Here is a 17760-nt window from a genome sequence, read left to right on the forward strand (position 1 = left end):
ATGGGAGAAGAGAACCAAACCTATGTGAATGAATTTGTCTTCCTGGGCCTTTCACAGGATCCAGAGACACGAGTTCTGCTTTTCTTCGTTTTCCTGATTATCTACTTGCTCACTGTTCTGGGAAACCTGGTGATCATTGTACTCATTCATATAGACTCCAGACTCCACACACCTATGTACTTTTTCCTTAGAAACTTGTCCTTTGCTGGTCTCTGTTTTTCTACTGCCACTGTCCCTCAGGTGCTAATCCACCTCCTGGTGAAGAGGAAAACCATTTCCTTTGCTGGATGCTCAACACAGATTGTTGTCTTACTGCTGGTTGGAGGTACAGAGTGTGCACTGCTGGCAGTGATGTCCTGTGATGAGTACGTGGCTGTCTGCAAGCCCCTGCACTACTCCACCATCATGACACATTGGGTATGTGTCCAGCTGGCCATAGGGTCCTGGGCCAGTGGAGTGTTTGTATCTCTGGTGGACACCACATTCACAATGAGCCTACCCTACCGAGGAAGCAATATTATTAACCATTTTTTCTGTGAACCTCCTGCCCTCCTGAAGCTGGCTTCAGCAGACACTTACAGCACAGAAATAGCCATCTTTGCAATGGATGTGGTAATCCTCCTGGCTCCTGGCTCCCCCATCCTTGTCTCATACTAGAATATTATCTCCACAGTGATCTGGATGCAGTCCAGGGAGGGGAGGCTGAAGGTCTTCTCTACCTGTGCGTCCCATGTCATTGTCGTTGTTCTCTTCTATGGCTCAGCAATATTTGCCTACATGAGGCCAAACTCCAAGATAATGAATGAAAGGGATAAAATGATTTCTGTGTTCTACTCAGCAGTGACACCCATGCTGAACCCCATCATTTATAGTTTAAGGAACAAGGGTGTCAAAGGAGCTCTCAGGAGAATAACTGTAAAATAAATAGATGACCATTTTAGGGATTTGGAAAGAAGTTATTTTCTTGGAATTTTTTTCCATTTTCATCCCACTCCTCCACTTTTTTCTTTTTTCTCTTTTCCTACCTCTTTTCTCAGATCAATTCAACAAATTGCCTATTCAAAGCAAGGCACCTTGGTAGACACATGAAATAAAAAGAAGAAAAGAAAATGCGAAGATGGCTGAATAGGAACAGCTCCAGTCTCCAACTCCCAGCGCGAGCGACACAGAAGACCGGTGATTTCTGCATTTTCAACTGAGGTACTGGGTTCATCTCACTGGGGAGTGCCGGACGATCTGTGCTGGTCAGCTGCTGCAGCCCGACCAGCGAGAGCTGAAGCAGGGCGAGGCATTGCCTCACCTGGGAAGCGCAAGGGGGAAGGGAATCCCTTTTCCTAGCCAGGGGAACTGAGACACACAACACCTGGAAAATCAGGTAACTCCCACCCCAATACTGCGCTTTAAGCAAACAGGCACACCAGGAGATCATATCCCACACCTGGCCGGGAGGGTGCCACACCCACGGAGCCTCCCACATTGCTAGCACAGCAGTCTGTGATCTACCGGCAAGGCAGCAGCCAGGCTGGGGAGGGGCGCCCGCCATTGCTGAGGCTTAAGTAGGTAAACAAAGCTGCTGGGAAGCTCGAACTGGGTGGAGCTCACAGCAGCTCAAGGAAACCTGCCTGTCTCTGTAGACTCCACCTCTTGGGACAGGGCAATAACAAACGCAGCCGAAACCTCTGCAGACGCAAACGACTCTGTCTGACAGCTTTGAAGAGAGTAGTGGATCTCCCAACACGGAGGTTGAGATCTGAGAAGGGACATTCTCCCTGCTCAAGAGGGTCCCTGACCCCTGAGTAGCCTAACTGGGAGACATCCCCCACTAGGGGCAGTCTGACACCCCACACCTCACAGGGTGGAGTACACCCCTGAGAGGAAGCTTCCAAAGCAAGAATCAGACAGGTACACTCGCTGTTCAGAAATATTCTATCTTCTGCAGCCTCTGCTGCTGATACCCAGGCAAACAGGGTCTGGAGTGGACCTCAAGCAATCTCCAACAGACCTACAGCTGAGGGTCCTGACTGTTAGGAAAACTATCAAACAGGAAGGACACCTACACCAAAACCCCATCAGTACATCACCATCATCAAAGACCAGAGGAAGATAAAACCACAAAGATGGGGAAAAAGCAGGACAGAAAAGCTGGAAATTCAAAAAATAAGAGCGCATCTCCCCCGGCAAAGGAGCGCAGCTCATCGCCAGCAACGGATCAAAGCTGGACGGAGAATGACTTTGACGAGATGAGAGAAGAAGGCTTCAGTCCATCAAATTTCTCAGAGCTAAAGGAGGAATTACGTACCCAGCGCAAAGAAACTAAAAATCTTGAAAAAAAAGTGGAAGAATTGATGGCTAGAGTAATTAATGCAGAGAAGGTCATAAACGAAATGAAAGAGATGAAAACCATGACACGAGAAATACGTGACAAATGCACAAGCTTCAGTAACCGACTCGATCAACTGGAAGAAAGAGTATCTGCGATTGAGGATCAAATGAATGAAATGAAGCGAGAAGAGAAACCAAAAGAAAAAAGAAGAAAAAGAAATGAACAAAGCCTGCAAGAAGTATGGGATTATGTAAAAAGACCAAATCTACGTCTGATTGGGGTGCCTGAAAGTGAGGGGGAAAATGGAACCAAGTTAGAAAACACTCTTCAGGATATCATCCAGGAGAACTTCCCCAACCTAGTAGGGCAGGCCAACATTCAAATCCAGGAAATACAGAGAACGCCACAAAGATACTCCTCGAGAAGAGCAACTCCAAGACACATAATTGCCAGATTCACCAAAGTTGAAATGAAGGAAAAAATCTTAAGGGCAGCCAGAGAGAAAGGTCGAGTTACCCACAAAGGGAAGCCCATCAGACTAACAGCAGATCTCTCGGCAGAAACTCTACAAGCCAGAAGAGAGTGGGGGCCAATATTCAACATTCTTAAAGAAAAGAATTTTAAACCCAGAATTTCATATCCGGCCAAACTAAGTTTCATAAGTGAAGGAAAAATAAAATCCTTTACAGATAAGCAAATGCTTAGAGATTTTGTCACCACTAGGCCTGCCTTACAAGAGACCCTGAAGGAAGCACTAAACATGGAAAGGAACAACTGGTACCAGCCATTGCAAAAACATGCCAAAATGTAAAGACCATCAAGGCTAGGAAGAAACTGCATCAACTAACGAGCAAAATAACCAGTTAATATCATAATGGCAGGATCAAGTTCACACATAACAATCTTAACCTTAAATGTAAATGGACTAAATGCTCCAATTAAAAGACACAGACTGGCAAATTGGATAAATACTCAAGACCCATCAGTCTGCTGTATTCAGGAGACCCATCTCACATGCAGAGACATACATAGGCTCAAAATAAAGGGATGGAGGAAGATTTACCAAGCAAATGGAGAACAAAAAAAAGTGAGGGTTGCAATACTAGTCTCTGATAAAACAGACTTTAAACCATCAAAGATCAAAAGAAACAAAGAAGGCCATTACATAATGGTAAAGGGATCAATTCAACAGGAAGAGCTAACTATCCTAAATATATATGCACCCAATACAGGAGCACCCAGATTCATAAAGCAAGTCCTTAGAGACTTACAAAGAGACTTAGACTCCCATACAATACTAATCGGAGACTTCAACACTCCACTGTCAACATTAGACAGATCAACGAGACAGAAAGTTAACAAGGATATCCAGGAATTAAACTCATCTCTGCAGCAAGCAGACCTAATAGACATCTATAGAACTCTCCACCCCAAATCAACAGAATATACATTCTTCTCAGCACCACATCGTACTTACTCCAAAATCGACCACGTAATTGCAAGTAAAGCACTCCTTAGCAAATGTACAAGAACAGAAATTATAACACACTGTCTCTCAGACCACAGTGCAATCAAACTAGAACTCAGGACTAAGAAACTCAATCAAAACCGCTCAACTACATGGAAACTGAACAACCTGCTCCTGAATGACTACTGGGTACATAACGAAATGAAGGCAGAAATAAAGATGTTCTTTGAAACCAATGAGAACAAAGATACAACATACCAGAATCTCTGGGACACATTTAAAGCAGTGTGTAGAGGGAAATTTATAGCACTAAATGCCCACAAGAGAAAGCAGGAAAGATCTAAAATTGACACTCTAACATCGCAATTAAAAGAACTAAAGAAGCAAGAGCAAACACATTCGAAAGCTAGCAGAAGGCAAGAAATAACTAAGATCAGAGCAGAACTGAAGGAGATAGAGACACAAAAAACTCTCCAAAAAATCAATGAATCCAGAAGTTGGTTTTTTGAAAAGATCAACAAAATTGACAGACCACTAGCAAGACTAATAAAGAAGAAAAGAGAGAAGAATCAAATCGACGCAATTAAAAATGATAAAGGGGATATCACCACCGACCCCACAGAAATACAAACTACCATCAGAGAATACTATAAACACCTCTATGCAAATAAACTGGAAAATCTAGAAGAAATGGATAATTTCCTGGACCCTTACACTCTTCCAAGACTAAACCAGGAAGAAGTTGAATCCCTGAATAGACCAATAGCAGGCTCTGAAATTGAGGCAATAATTAATAGCCTACCAACCAAAAAAAGTCCAGGACCAGATGGATTCACAGCTGAATTCTACCAGAGGTACAAGGAGGAGTTGGTACCATTCCTTCTGAAACTATTCCAATCAATAGAAAAAGAGGGAATCCTCCCTAACTCATTTTATGAGGCCAACATCATCCTGATACCAAAGCCTGGCAGAGACACAACAAAAAAAGAGAATTTTAGACCAATATCCCTGATGAACATCGATGCAAATATCCTCAATAAAATACTGGCAAACCGGATTCAGCAACATATCAAAAAGCTTATCCACCATGATCAAGTGGGCTTCATCCCTGGGTTGCAAGGCTGGTTCAACATTCGCAAATTAATAAACATAATCCAGCATATAAACAGAACCAAAGACAAGAACCACATGATTATCTCAATAGATGCAGAAAAGGCTTTTCACAAAATTCAACAGCCCTTCATGCTAAAAACGCTCAATAAATTCGGTATTGATGGAACGTACCTCAAAATAATAAGAGCTATTTATGACAAACCCACAGCCAATATCATACTGAATGGGCAAAAACTGGACAAATTCCCTTTGAATACTGGCACAAGACAGGGATGCCCTCTCTCACCACTCCTATTCAACATAGTGTTGGAAGTTCTGGCTAGGGCAATTAGGCAAGAGAAAGAAATCAAGGGTATTCAGTTAGGAAAAGAAGAAGTCAAACTGTCCCTGTTTGCAGATGACATGATTGTATATTTAGAAAACCCCATTGTCTCAGCCCAAAATCTCCTTAAGCTGATAAGCAACTTCAGCAAAGTCTCAGGATACAAAATTAATGTGCAAAAATCACAAGCATTCTTATACACCAGTAACAGACAAACAGAGAGCCAAATCAGGAATGAACTTCCATTCACAATAGCTTCAAAGAGAATAAAATACCTAGGAATCCAACTTACAAGGGATGTAAAGGACCTCTTCAAGGAGAACTACAAACCACTGCTCAGTGAAATAAAAGAGGATACAAACAAATGGAAGAACATACCATGCTCATGGATAGGAAGAATCAATATCGTGAAAATGGCCATACTGCCCAAGGTAATTTATAGATTCAGTGCCATCCCCATCAAGCTACCAATGAGTTTCTTCACAGAATTGGAAAAAAACTGCTTTAAAGTTCATATGGAACCAAAAAAGAGCCCGCATCTCCAAGACAATCCTAATTCAAAAGAACAAAGCTGGAGGCATCACGCTACCTGACTTCAAACTATACTACAAGGCTACAGTAACCAAAACAGCATGGTACTGGTACCAAAACAGAGATATATACCAATGGAACAGAACAGAGTCCTCAGAAAAAATACCACACATCTACAGCCATCTGATCTTTGACAAACCTGAGAGAAACAAGAAATGGGGGAAGGATTCCCTATTTAATAAATGGTGCTGGGAAAATTGGCTAGCCATAAGTAGAAAGCTGAAAATGGATCCTTTCCTTACTCCTTATACGAAAATTAATTCAAGATGGATTAGAGACTTAAATGTTAGACCTAATACCATAAAAATCCTAGAGGAAAACCTAGGTAGTACCATTCAGGACATAGGCATGGGCAAAGACTTCATGTCTAAAACACCAGAATCAACAGCAGCAAAAGCCAAAATTGACAAATGGGATCTAATTAAACTAAAGAGCTTCTGCACAGCAAAAGAAACTCCCATCAGAGTGAACAGGCAACCTCCAGAATGGGAGAAAATTTTTGCAATCTACTCATCTGACAAAGGGCTAATATCAGAACCTACAAAGAACACACAAATTTACAAGAAAAAAACAAACAACCCCATCCAAAAGTGGGCAAAGGATATGAACAGACATTTCTCAAAAGAAGACATTCAGACAGCCAACAGACACATGAAAAAATGCTCATCATCACTGGCCATCAGAGAAATGCAAATCAAAACCACAATGAGATACCATCTCACACCAGTTAGAATGGCGATCATTAAAAAGTCAGGAAACAACAGGTGCTGGAGAGGATGTGGAGAAATAGGAACACTTTTACACTGTTGGTGGGATTGTAAACTAGTTCAACCATTATGGAAAACAGTATGGCGATTCCTCAAGGATCTAGAACTAGATGTACCATATGACCCAGCCATCCCATTACTGGGTATATATCCAAAGGATTATAAATCATGCTACTATAAAGACACATGCACACCTATGTTTATTGCGGCACTATTCACAATAGCAAAGACTTGGAATCAACCCAAATGTCCATCAGTGACAGACTGGATGAAGAAAATGTGGCACATATACACCATGGAATACTATGCAGCCATCAAAAAGGATGAGTTTGTGTCCTTTGTAGGGACATGGATGCAGCTGGAAACCATCAGTCTTAGCAAACTATCACAAGAACAGAAAACCAAACACCGCATGTTCTCACTCATAGGTGGGAACTGAACAATGAGATCACTTGGACTCAGGAAGGGGAACATTACACACCGGGGCCTATCATGGGGAGTGGGGAAGGGGGAGGGATTGCATTGGGAGTTATACCTGATGTAAATGACGAGTTGATGGGTGCAGCACAGCAACATGGCACAAGTATACATATGTAACAAACCTGCACGTTATGCACATGTACCCTACAACTTAAAGTATAATAATAATAAATAAATTTAAAAAAAAAAAAGAAAGAAAATGCAAAGGAAGGAAAAAAGAGAGGAGGGGAGAGAATGAGGAAGGAAGGCAGGAAGGCAGGAAGGCAGGAAGGCAGGAAGGCAGGAAGGCAGGAAGGCAGGAAGGCAGGAAGGAAGGAAGGAAGGAAGGAAGGAAGGAAGGAAGGAAGGAAGGAAGGAAGGAAGGAAGGAAGGAAGGAAAGGAAAGAAGGAAGGAAGGAAGGGGAGCAAACAGTCACTTCTCTTCTGGCCCATACAAGCTAATAAGGAAGTTAAAACAAGTAGGAATATGACTATATGTCAATACCAAAGTACTAATAAATAATAATTATAACTATTACAAACATGAGAACTTATCCTGGCAAATGGAATCATTTCCTTCTTTCTTGCATCCATTTACCAAACATCATTTAAACACGTATTATATATCCTAGGTACATTTATGAAGCTGGAGATATACATATGAAAAACAAAGCTTCAGGGTGTCATATTTCTAACATGACCTTGGATTCTAAATTTAACAATATCTGAAACTGAAAAGAGAGCACATTTGAAGAGTAACAAATGGTAGAATTTTTCTAAGAGTACATGTAAAGTTAGAAAAGTAGTGAGCTATAAAGCTGAAAAGTAAGACAAAGGGTCCAAACTGAGAAGTGCCTTGGGTTCAATACTAAAGAATTCCCAGCACGTAATTCTGAGAAAGCTGAAGATTAGAGGATTTGTGAGATGGTGATGAAAACTGAAGATAAAGGTAAGACAAAGGAAGTCTGGGGCACTTTTTATGCCTTAGAAACTATAGGACAGGCATTTGAATTTCATAATGTAGGCTGTAGTTTTGCATAACATGACCCACAATGGTGCCTAGATTGCTTGTTAAAAATGTTTCTCAGCAAAGGGTAGGGTGGGGCAGTTTATCTCAGGAATTTCCATTTATAACAGGTTCAAGGTGATTCTTAATACACTAAAAAACGTATGTTGTTTTTTAGGTAATAAGATAACTTTTAATATAAATTAAGGATGTAATTATTTGCTTAAGTTTGAATCTTCCATAGATTGTAAGCTCCATGGCAAAGAATAGTAAAGGATGTGGCTGTTTTGCTGATCTCTATATTACTACTGTAATAAAGTGTACAACCATTGTTGCTGCTCAAGAAATAGACTTTTGAATTAATGAATAAAACTGCAGTTTAGGAAAGAAATATGGACTAGAGAAATAAATTTGGATGTTAAATAAATGCAAATGCAACTTGACACACCTAAAGATGTATGCAAATTTTAAACAGAAAACCAAATGTATGGGTGGTTTCATTAAAATGCAGGTGCCCGGTCCTACAGCAGATCATAAGAGTGATGAAAATGGACACTGTCTCTCTCTTATATACATATATATGTGTATACACATATACATATGGGTTATTATGTGTATATAATGTGAATATAAACATATATATAATTATACATATATATGTATATGTATACACATATGTATATGTGTATAGACATATATGAGATGTGTGTTTATATATATATATATATCTCCATATGTGTGTATATATACACATGCATACACACAAATATATATGTATAATTATTAAAAGATCCCAATTTAAATCTGTAATGCAATCCTGGATGAGACGTGACGATGCAGAAAGATAATGGGAAAGAACTACTTGAGAGGCTGAGTTGGGAGGATTGCTTGAGTCCAGAAGTCCAGGAGTCCAGGGGTTTGAGGCTTTAGTAGGCAATATTTTACTACTGCACTGCAGCCTGGATGACAGAGCAAAACCCCACCACAAAAAAAAAAAAAAAAAAAAAAAAGAAAGAATCCAGGACACAAACCTGGAGTTACCAACATTTCTGGGGAAGTGAAAAGTAGCTAATCAAGCCTGGAGCAGCAAGAGTCAGAAATTCAGGAGGAGAAGCCAAATAAAGGCGTGTCAGGAGTGACAAGAAAAGAGACCTTTTAGAAAAGATTTCTGAATGTTTCAAGAGTTTTATGTATTGATAAAAGGCTACTAAATTTGTCAATTATGTCATTACTGACCTTGGCAAAAACGATTGCAACAGAATATGCCATGAGATTTTTAATTTCATACACTGAATTTATAGGTTATTTATCAAAAGATTAACATTCTGAAATAAAAATATTGAATATTTTTAATTAGCATAGCATTGTCCTCTACTTCTTCAGCGAAGAGATACACACACACACACTCTCATGCTCATAATTTTCACATTGTTATTGTAGATATTATGCCACAGGTATTCCTAGATTTTATGGAGATAAACGATGACAAACACAAAGCATAATTCATGCTCTCAAGGAGCTTTCATTTTGGAGGGTGAAGTCAGAGAGTAATCAAGTAAACTAAAATATAAAAAAAGAAAGTTTAATATAATGGTAAGTGCAATTAAGACAAACAAAGTGTGCCATAATGCCTTTTGGTTTGGGTGCATGTTACTTACGTTGGTAACTTCTTTGAGAAGTTAACATTTAAGATGAGAACTAAATGCTGGGAAGTACTAAGACAAGCTTTAACAGAGATCATAGGCTAGGAGAATAGCTGCTAATTGGCCCTAAAGCAAGAGCAATCTTGGACTGTATGATGGACAACAAAAAGGTCAATGGGCTGAGATTAGAGTGAGTGTCAGGGAACAGAGTTTCGGACGTGGGCTGAAAGGTAGGCAGAAACTAGATAATGGGCATCTGTGGAAAAATAGCTTGATCCGATTTATATTTATGAAGGTCATTCTGTGTAAGAGGGGAAAAAATGATTACCTTGGGGGAAGAGTGGAAAAAGAAGGACCTATTAGGAATGTGTCGTAGAGCAACAGTAAACAGGTTATGTTGACTTGGACTGAGACACTTGTAAGGGAAACCAAGAGAAATACATATATGTGGAATCTATTGTATACATGAAGCCAATAGAATTTACTTGTTTATGTGGTAAGGCAAAGAGAGAAAACAATGGTTATATTTAAGCTTTCAGTTTGGTCACGTGGGTGGATGGTGATGCTATTGATTTAGGTGGAACAAATTGAGGGAAGAACAGATTAGCAGGGGGATGAATCAAAATTATACTTTAGATTAAGTTTAAAATTCCTATTAGACATGAGAAGTAGTCAGTTAAACATATGAATCTGTGGATTATACAAATAGTGAGGTCTTTGGGACTCAAAAGCATATGGACAGAACTTAAATCTATGTAAGTGGATGAAATTACTCAGAAACAGATTCTTGATTGAGAAGACAGGGAAGTCCATATTAGTATCATCTGAATGTGGAAACATTCAAAAAGGAAAAGGAATCCAATATGGCAAAAAAAAGTTAGGGATTAAAGAAGTAAGTCAGGGTTGTGTGGTGTCTGGAAGTCAAAAGAAGAAAAAATTCCCAACAGAAGAATGTGGTCAATTACATCAATGTTGCTGAAAGGTTGATGGAGGAGAATATGGAGGTGAACATTTTATTTAGCACATTAATGATAATTTTGACAAAGAACAGGTCCATAGAAAGAGACCATAGCTTGATTGAAAGTGGGTTAAGATGTGCATAGAAGATCAGCAGAGGAGAAAATGGGCATAAACATTCCCTTTGTATTTCTTTCCCTGTGAAGAGAAGCTGAAAATAATGCTACAGTTACTAAGTGGGATTGGAGTCATGGAAAGCCTTCTTACTTTTTTAATTTATTAATTATTTTTTGAGACAGAATCTCACTCTGCTGCCCAGGACGGAGTGCAGTGGTGCGATCTCAGCTCACTGCAGTCTCCCCCTCCCGAGTTCAAGCAGTTATAATGAGGGAAAACAGGAAGTGTACGTGTAGGCACAGATGTGTGGAAGATTTGAAGAGGGCTTTGTAGCCAACTGCTTCTCTTCCAGTGAAGTGTGAGGCAAGGCATCAGCTTAGAAGGATGGTGTAGAATGGTCATTTTAAAACTGACTGAGACTAGGTTCCAGAAGTATAGTCATGCACCATGTTCAGGAAGGCAAGGCTGAGTATTGTAAAAATGCTCAAACTGCAAATTAATTTATCAGTTAAATATATTCACAATCAAATTACCAGTGAGCTATTAAGATGTGAATGATAGAATTAAATGTCTTCCAAAGGAGTAAAGAAGAGAAAGAAGCTAGAGCTGAAGAGTTAGCCAAAATATAGCTTATTAGAACATGTCTGATGAAGGTAGTAAAATAATAGAAAATGAAAGGATTACTTTAAAATATTACTAGAAAAATTGTAGCTTTGACAAAAGTTGAAACGTCACCATTTTCACATGTAAAGATAAATTTGACATTTATTGTTAAACATAAATTGCAGAGTGTGTGACAAAACATATAAAATATATAAATTGTTACCTAAATTGAACTGTACGATGGACAGCAAAGACATCGATGAGAATAGAAAATTATATCCTAACAGTAAAAATCACTGGGAAAAAAAACATAGAATAAAAGATATCCTTCACTATACAAATATTTTAAATATTTCTCTGTCTAAAAATCTCTGCCATGCAGATATTAGAAGCCAAATAACAAATTGAAAAGAAGTTATTACCACAAATATAACAAAGTCTCCATGTCCCTAACCTGTAAAAAAACTTCAACAAATCAATAAGAAAAATGTGAACAAGTTACTTAAGCAAATTTAAATAGGCAAATTTTATACCTTATCAGTTAGTGAAGACTATTTATATGTAAAATTTAACATGAAAAACAATGTAGTGGGTTAAGTACACTTACATGCTGCTGGTAAGAATACAAAATATTTAACATTTTAAAAAACCAATTTGTCTTTTCATATCAAGGGTATTAAACAGATTTTTAACCTTGGTTTGAGTAATTTCACTCATAGGAATTTTCTATTGAAAAAAAGGTCACACATCCAAGAGACTGACATTACTGATTTCACACACACACACACACACACACAGAGACACACACAAACACACACACGACAATGTTAAAGGTAAAACAATGATAAAATAGCTAATAATGTTACAAAACACCCATATGATATAACGTTATACCATCACTTAACAGTATTTCCAGGGCCATTTATTCTGTAGGCATTAGATTTATTAAACACTTATTACATGACACATACTGATTACAAATATAAAGATCCCTTATATTTATATTTATTAACTTGTTTAATCCTCACAACACTACAAAGTAGGTCTTATTGTTAATGTCAATTTCCACTTTGCAAACTTGCAGACTTGCAGACTTGGGCACAAACAGGCTAAGTCATATGCTAAAAATTACAGAAATAAGTGGGGTGTATTCAATTCTAACTTCTGTACGCTGATAACTGAACCTAGACTCTTTGCAGCGCTGTATACTGCCACTATATAATATAAGTAAAATAACAATATGCTAGTAGGTTAAAAAAAAATCTGTTTTACACAGACACATCAACTCAGTAAAATGCATGTCTATATTAAAATGGAAGGAAATTCATATAAATATGTGTAGGAATTCTCTCTACTCAGCCTTGCCTTCCAAACGTGATATACTACTATACTTTCTGAACCTAGTCTCAGTTACTGTTTTAAATTACTATAGGAATTGACTTAAAAAGTGTTTGCGAATCTTCAAACAGCAATATCCTCCAAAAGAGTGTCATTTAATTGGCCATATTATTTTATATTATTTTTAATCTTCAAAATGCAACTCACAGCTTTTGTTCACATCTTTTGTTTTCAGTATTCTCAGACTTATAAACTAATAATAGTGCAGCATAATTAAGCTGGTGTGAAAATGCATTGTGTTGTCCTCCCCTTCTTTAGCGCAAACACACAGACACACTGACTTAAATATCCACACCCATTATGCATCTGAACACTGAAATGGTTTGAATGTTACAAGATAGCCTTGGATAATTGGAAAAATCACTATTTTGCTTCTTTTTTTTTTTTATTAGCAAGAAATAAGTAGAGTTGTTTATTGTGAACCTTGCTTATGGACTACCTTCACCTCCTATTTTCTTCACTTTATTAATAATTGAATTTTAGGAACTACAAGGTATCTCCATGTCAAAAACCAACAAGCAAAAGCAAACAAGCAAAGACATTCGTTGGAGTGTTTCATACGGCTGAAGTTTAGAAAGAAAAAAAAAAGAGCAAGTACAATGCAAATGCAAGCAAACTACTACTAGTCGGGGCATTAGACAAGAAGTCTATACAGCCTTTTAATAAGGTCAGTTGGTCTAAATTTTTGCAAATCTCAAGACATCTCCCCTTTTGATGTTTGGGTTTTGCTTAGGCCACCCACTTGAAACTTTCCTTTCTCTGATCCAATATAAACTTCCAAGGTTAACGGTCATGTCCCAAGGTGGGAACCCATTTAACTAAGTACCTTCCTGGGAAAATAAAGGGTAAATTTTAAATAGGACGAAGAGTAGTTTTAGATAGTGTAAATCATGCCCTACAAATTACTTCATGGAGAGAAGATTTAAAGATAATTTGACAAATCCACTTTTCTGTTACATGCTATACTCTGCACTGTATTGGTTTTACCATTAATTTTTGATTCAAAGCATGAATCTTCTGACTCTCAGGAGAAGGAATTTTGGAAGCTAGCCATGAGCTTTCCCTAGAGCATGGAGTGTGCCGGCAGCATGTATTTTCCCAGGACCCTCCTCAAGGCCCCCATGACCTCCTTATTCTTCAGGCTGTAGATGAGGGGATCCAGGGCTGGAGTGACAATTGTGTAGAAAACAGAGATGATGTTGTCTTGTTTGGGGCTCTGGAAGGAACTGGGCAAGACATACGTGAATGTGGCAGCTCCATAGAACATCCCAACCACAGTCAGGCGGGAAGAGCAGGTGACAAGGGCTTTCTTCCTCCCCTCATTTGATGGCTTATGGAGCACAGTGAGTAGAATTTGTGTATAGGAGGCCAGTATAGCAGCACGAGAGGGAATCAGGGAGGTCACACCCATCACATATACCATGAGCTCATATCTAGCGGTATCAGCACAGGCCAATTTCGACAAGGGTGGGAATTTGCAGAGATGTCTGATCTCCTCGGCCTTGCAGAAGGGATAGTGCATGGTGTACACGGTATATACTAGGGTACTTAGGGATGCCAGGATCCAGGATGTGGCCACCATGAGCCAGCAGACTCTTGGGCTCATGAGATTCATGTATTTCAGAGGATGAGAAATGGCCACATACCTGTCATAGGCCATGAAGGCCAGTAGGAGGTCTTCAGCACCACCCATTGTCAGTGCCAGGAACATCTGAAGGGCACAGCCTCCAAAGGAGATGGTGTTTTCTCTGCACAGAAAGTCCGCGAGGGCCTTGGGAGTGACAACAGATGTGAACAGGAGGTCCATGAGAGAGAGCTGCCCAAGCAGGAAGTACATGGGCACATGGTGCCCAGCTTCCATGGTGATAGCCAGGAGCAGCAGGCCATTGCTGGTCAGGGCCAACATGTACAGGACTGTAACTGTAGCACAGAGTAGTTCAGGAGACCCACTGTCATTCAGAATCCCTACCAAGATGAAGCCACTTCCCAAGGTGGAGTTCTGGAGCTCCATGCTGTGGTTTCTTTCATCACCTAGAACAAGATGGATATCCACGAATTTTTGCTAAGATTAACTCTAGTTTTGTAATATCAGAGGCTCCTTAGGACATGAATCCACTGAGATGATACCCTTTCCACTGATAACTGACTTTGCCTCTTGATTTCTGAACGTCTGACTTCTCATTGTATTTTGATAAAAGTTCCATCTAAATGGAGAACAGACATCACAGTAGTAACTAAACATTAAGACGTCATACATAAAATCTTATTTAGGACATTAAACCTGAACATGTATCTTTCCAAAAACAATACATTATCTTTCCAAAAACAACAAATTACCTTTCCCTTAAGATTAAAGAAATATTCTGCTGCACACATCCTTGATTATCTTTGTACCTATCCAGTTAGTTTTCATCATAGACTTGTTTTGATATGAAATTCCAAACAGGTACAGAGACTGGATTTCAATAAAGCACTTCCACTTCTTTCTCCATAGAACTTAGAGCCACATTTGTTTGCAGTACTCAAGGCGGTAGATGAAAGCCTCATTAGTAGGCTAAAACTTGTCCACCTTAGTTACCTCTCTTGACCAGCCACACGTTCTACAGAAGCTTGAGAGAGAAGGGATGAGGGACTGAGACAAGAGAATGTCATGTTTGGGAAAATGTTGCATTTAGAGCTAAATACTTTAGGGTCAATGCAAACGTGTTTATTTAAAACAGGTTACATTAAGATGTGAGCTTGGAAAGGCTCCAAAATATAACATATGAGGTCCTTCCTAGGAAGATCAGAATGTTTGTGTTTGGGAGAAATGGTGAAAGGGAACAAGAGAGCATCTGTTATATGCTGTAATTATGCTCAATAATTCTATCCCCTCTCCTGCCTTTGACCAGATGTTCACTCTCCCTCCTGCAGGGACAGAACATTTAAACTGGATGGAAGGACCACAGGGATAGGGAGGAACTCCTTTTCCAGAAACCAGCTGTTGATGTCGTGGTACCCAATCCCACGGAGAAGCCAAGGAGAAGGACAAGGGCCTAAGATTGACAGGAGTCTGTGTATATCATGAAACTTGATAGATAAAGCCAACTCTGAACATGCAGTTAAAGATTTTGAAGTGAAGCATCCTTCTGTAAATCATTTCCCCATATTATGGCATCTGTGTTTTCATATTTCACTGGTTTCCACTGGCCTCTTATGCGGCCATTAGTACCTTAATGGTTAAAAGGTATAAGAACATGAAATGGATATATCATCACTTTTTAGATGGCCCTTTAGGATATTCATCATCTGATAGATGCAAAAATGTGTTATCAGGAGCCAGCAGAGCACACAGGGTCTAAAGACGAGTATTGCAATTTCCACCAGGAAGCAGATACCCATGCCTGGGCTGTAGCATGGTCCTTACTGGTTCTCTTTTCAGGTTCAGAAAATTAAGAATAGACAAATTGGAAGAAGCTATGAAGCCTAAACATTATACTAGGGAATCTGGCAGAACGGGTAGTTTACATTCTTAGGGTATGCTTTGAACTCCATTTTTCCTACTCAGCTTACCTAGAGACACACCATTCCCTGAAAAAAATACAAAGTCCTTACCTCAGGCGGTGAGAAGCCTAGCTGTGCGACCACTCAGATTTTCCTAGGGATTGTTTGAAGTTCAAGGATGTTCCAGTCGAAATGGGCAGAAAGGACGCAGCTTTCTTCAGCAGTGTTCAGATGGTTTAATTTTGCAAAGTTGGGTTAAGTGTCTGAAAAGTCCGAGTGAGATCAGATATCAGGGCCCTTCTATTCCTTCCACTTATCTGCAGGTCTACCCTAGAGATAGCAGTGGATGCAGACAGACAGCTAATACAGAATTTGGGTAGTTTCCTACATAAGAAGATTACTTTCCTGTTCTCACACCTGTGAAACACTAGTAGAAACTACTTTTATACAGGTTCCCAGGAAGAGAGCCCCTCTAGCCCTAGAGCAGTTACCAGACTGAGTTATTGGGTTCAGATACTCAGACTTTCCTTCATTCTTGCTAGGGTCAGGGAGCAAAGATAAAAGCTGCAGCATCCTGGAGGAAGTAGATATTGAGTCAATATTGAAAGAGCTGCCCAAAGGATATTCTATCGTCCCCTGCCTTACTTTCCCTGGAGCCAAAGGTGAGCCAGAGCCTTGTCCTGAGAGAAGCTGCCCTGTCTTCTGATCCATGATCTCTTCCCTCTATTGTACCCCTATGTTCCAAGGGACTTATCCTCTCAACTCAAATGGCTTCCCTGGAAATGCTGGCCCAGGATCAGGATGACAATTAATCCTCGTGGGTGTGTTTCCTCGCCTGGTATTCCTGTATTCTTCTTTCACTAAATAAGCACCTAGGCTCTATGTTTCTATTCCACAAGGGAGGCACTGATGGCTCATTTCTAAATTAACTAAATAGAGCAGGACACAAAGACTCCTTATGTGGCCAGCCCTCTGTCCCAGAATATAAGGTGGGTTTCCTTACTTATGTGGCATGCTGCTTCCTTCTTTATGGTTCTTTTACCCTGGACCATTTACTATTCAATATGACTGCTCCCTGAGGAGTCTGTAAATGTGAGGTCTTCCCCTCATTGACCTTTGGCAATCCAGTATGGCTTCCATGTCTTGGTGTTACCGTGTTCTGCCACCAGTGATATTAAAGAGTAAGCAGACAGTTTTCCAAGTATTGGGCACGAAAACAAAAAGGAATTCATACAGTACTGAACTTGTAGAGTATCAATATCAATGAAAACAATTTATATTCTCCCAAAAATAAAAGACAGATTACCCACTAAGTAAAGACAACTAGATAATAGTGGACTATCAATAGGACAAGGGAGAAATATATTAAAAAATGCTGAGAAAATGTAACTGCACACCTAGAATTCCAGGCATGGCTGAGCCATCATTAATGAATTAGGACAAATTAAAAATGACATTGAAAAGTATTTATCCCCAAACACTCCCAATAAAATAATTTCAGCAAGGAGAA

At 39.5% G+C, this 17760-nt stretch overlaps 1 protein-coding gene and 1 pseudogene across 1 annotated transcript; one reads left to right on the forward strand and one right to left on the reverse strand.

Moving 5' to 3' along the window:
• LOC139357333 (olfactory receptor 2D3-like) lies at nt 1–924 on the forward strand (annotated as a pseudogene).
• A 12749-nt stretch (nt 925–13673) lies between these two features.
• On the reverse strand, nt 13674–14778 carry LOC139357334 (olfactory receptor 2AG1). Its single transcript, XM_071073944.1, has one exon. It carries the CDS (start codon nt 14776–14778, stop codon nt 13831–13833), a length of 948 nt encoding a protein of 315 aa, XP_070930045.1. The 3' UTR covers nt 13674–13830.
• Nucleotides 14779–17760: the final 2982 nt, after the last annotated feature.

The sequence above is a fragment of the Macaca nemestrina genome, chromosome 12 (genome assembly GCF_043159975.1).
Source record: "Macaca nemestrina isolate mMacNem1 chromosome 12, mMacNem.hap1, whole genome shotgun sequence".
Taxonomy (NCBI): Eukaryota; Metazoa; Chordata; class Mammalia; order Primates; family Cercopithecidae; genus Macaca; species Macaca nemestrina.

Coding starts and splice junctions, on each gene's coding strand:
- LOC139357334 (XM_071073944.1), bottom strand. CDS start 14,778: ATGGAGCTCCAGAACTCCACCTTGGGAAGTGGCTTCATCTTGGTAGGG.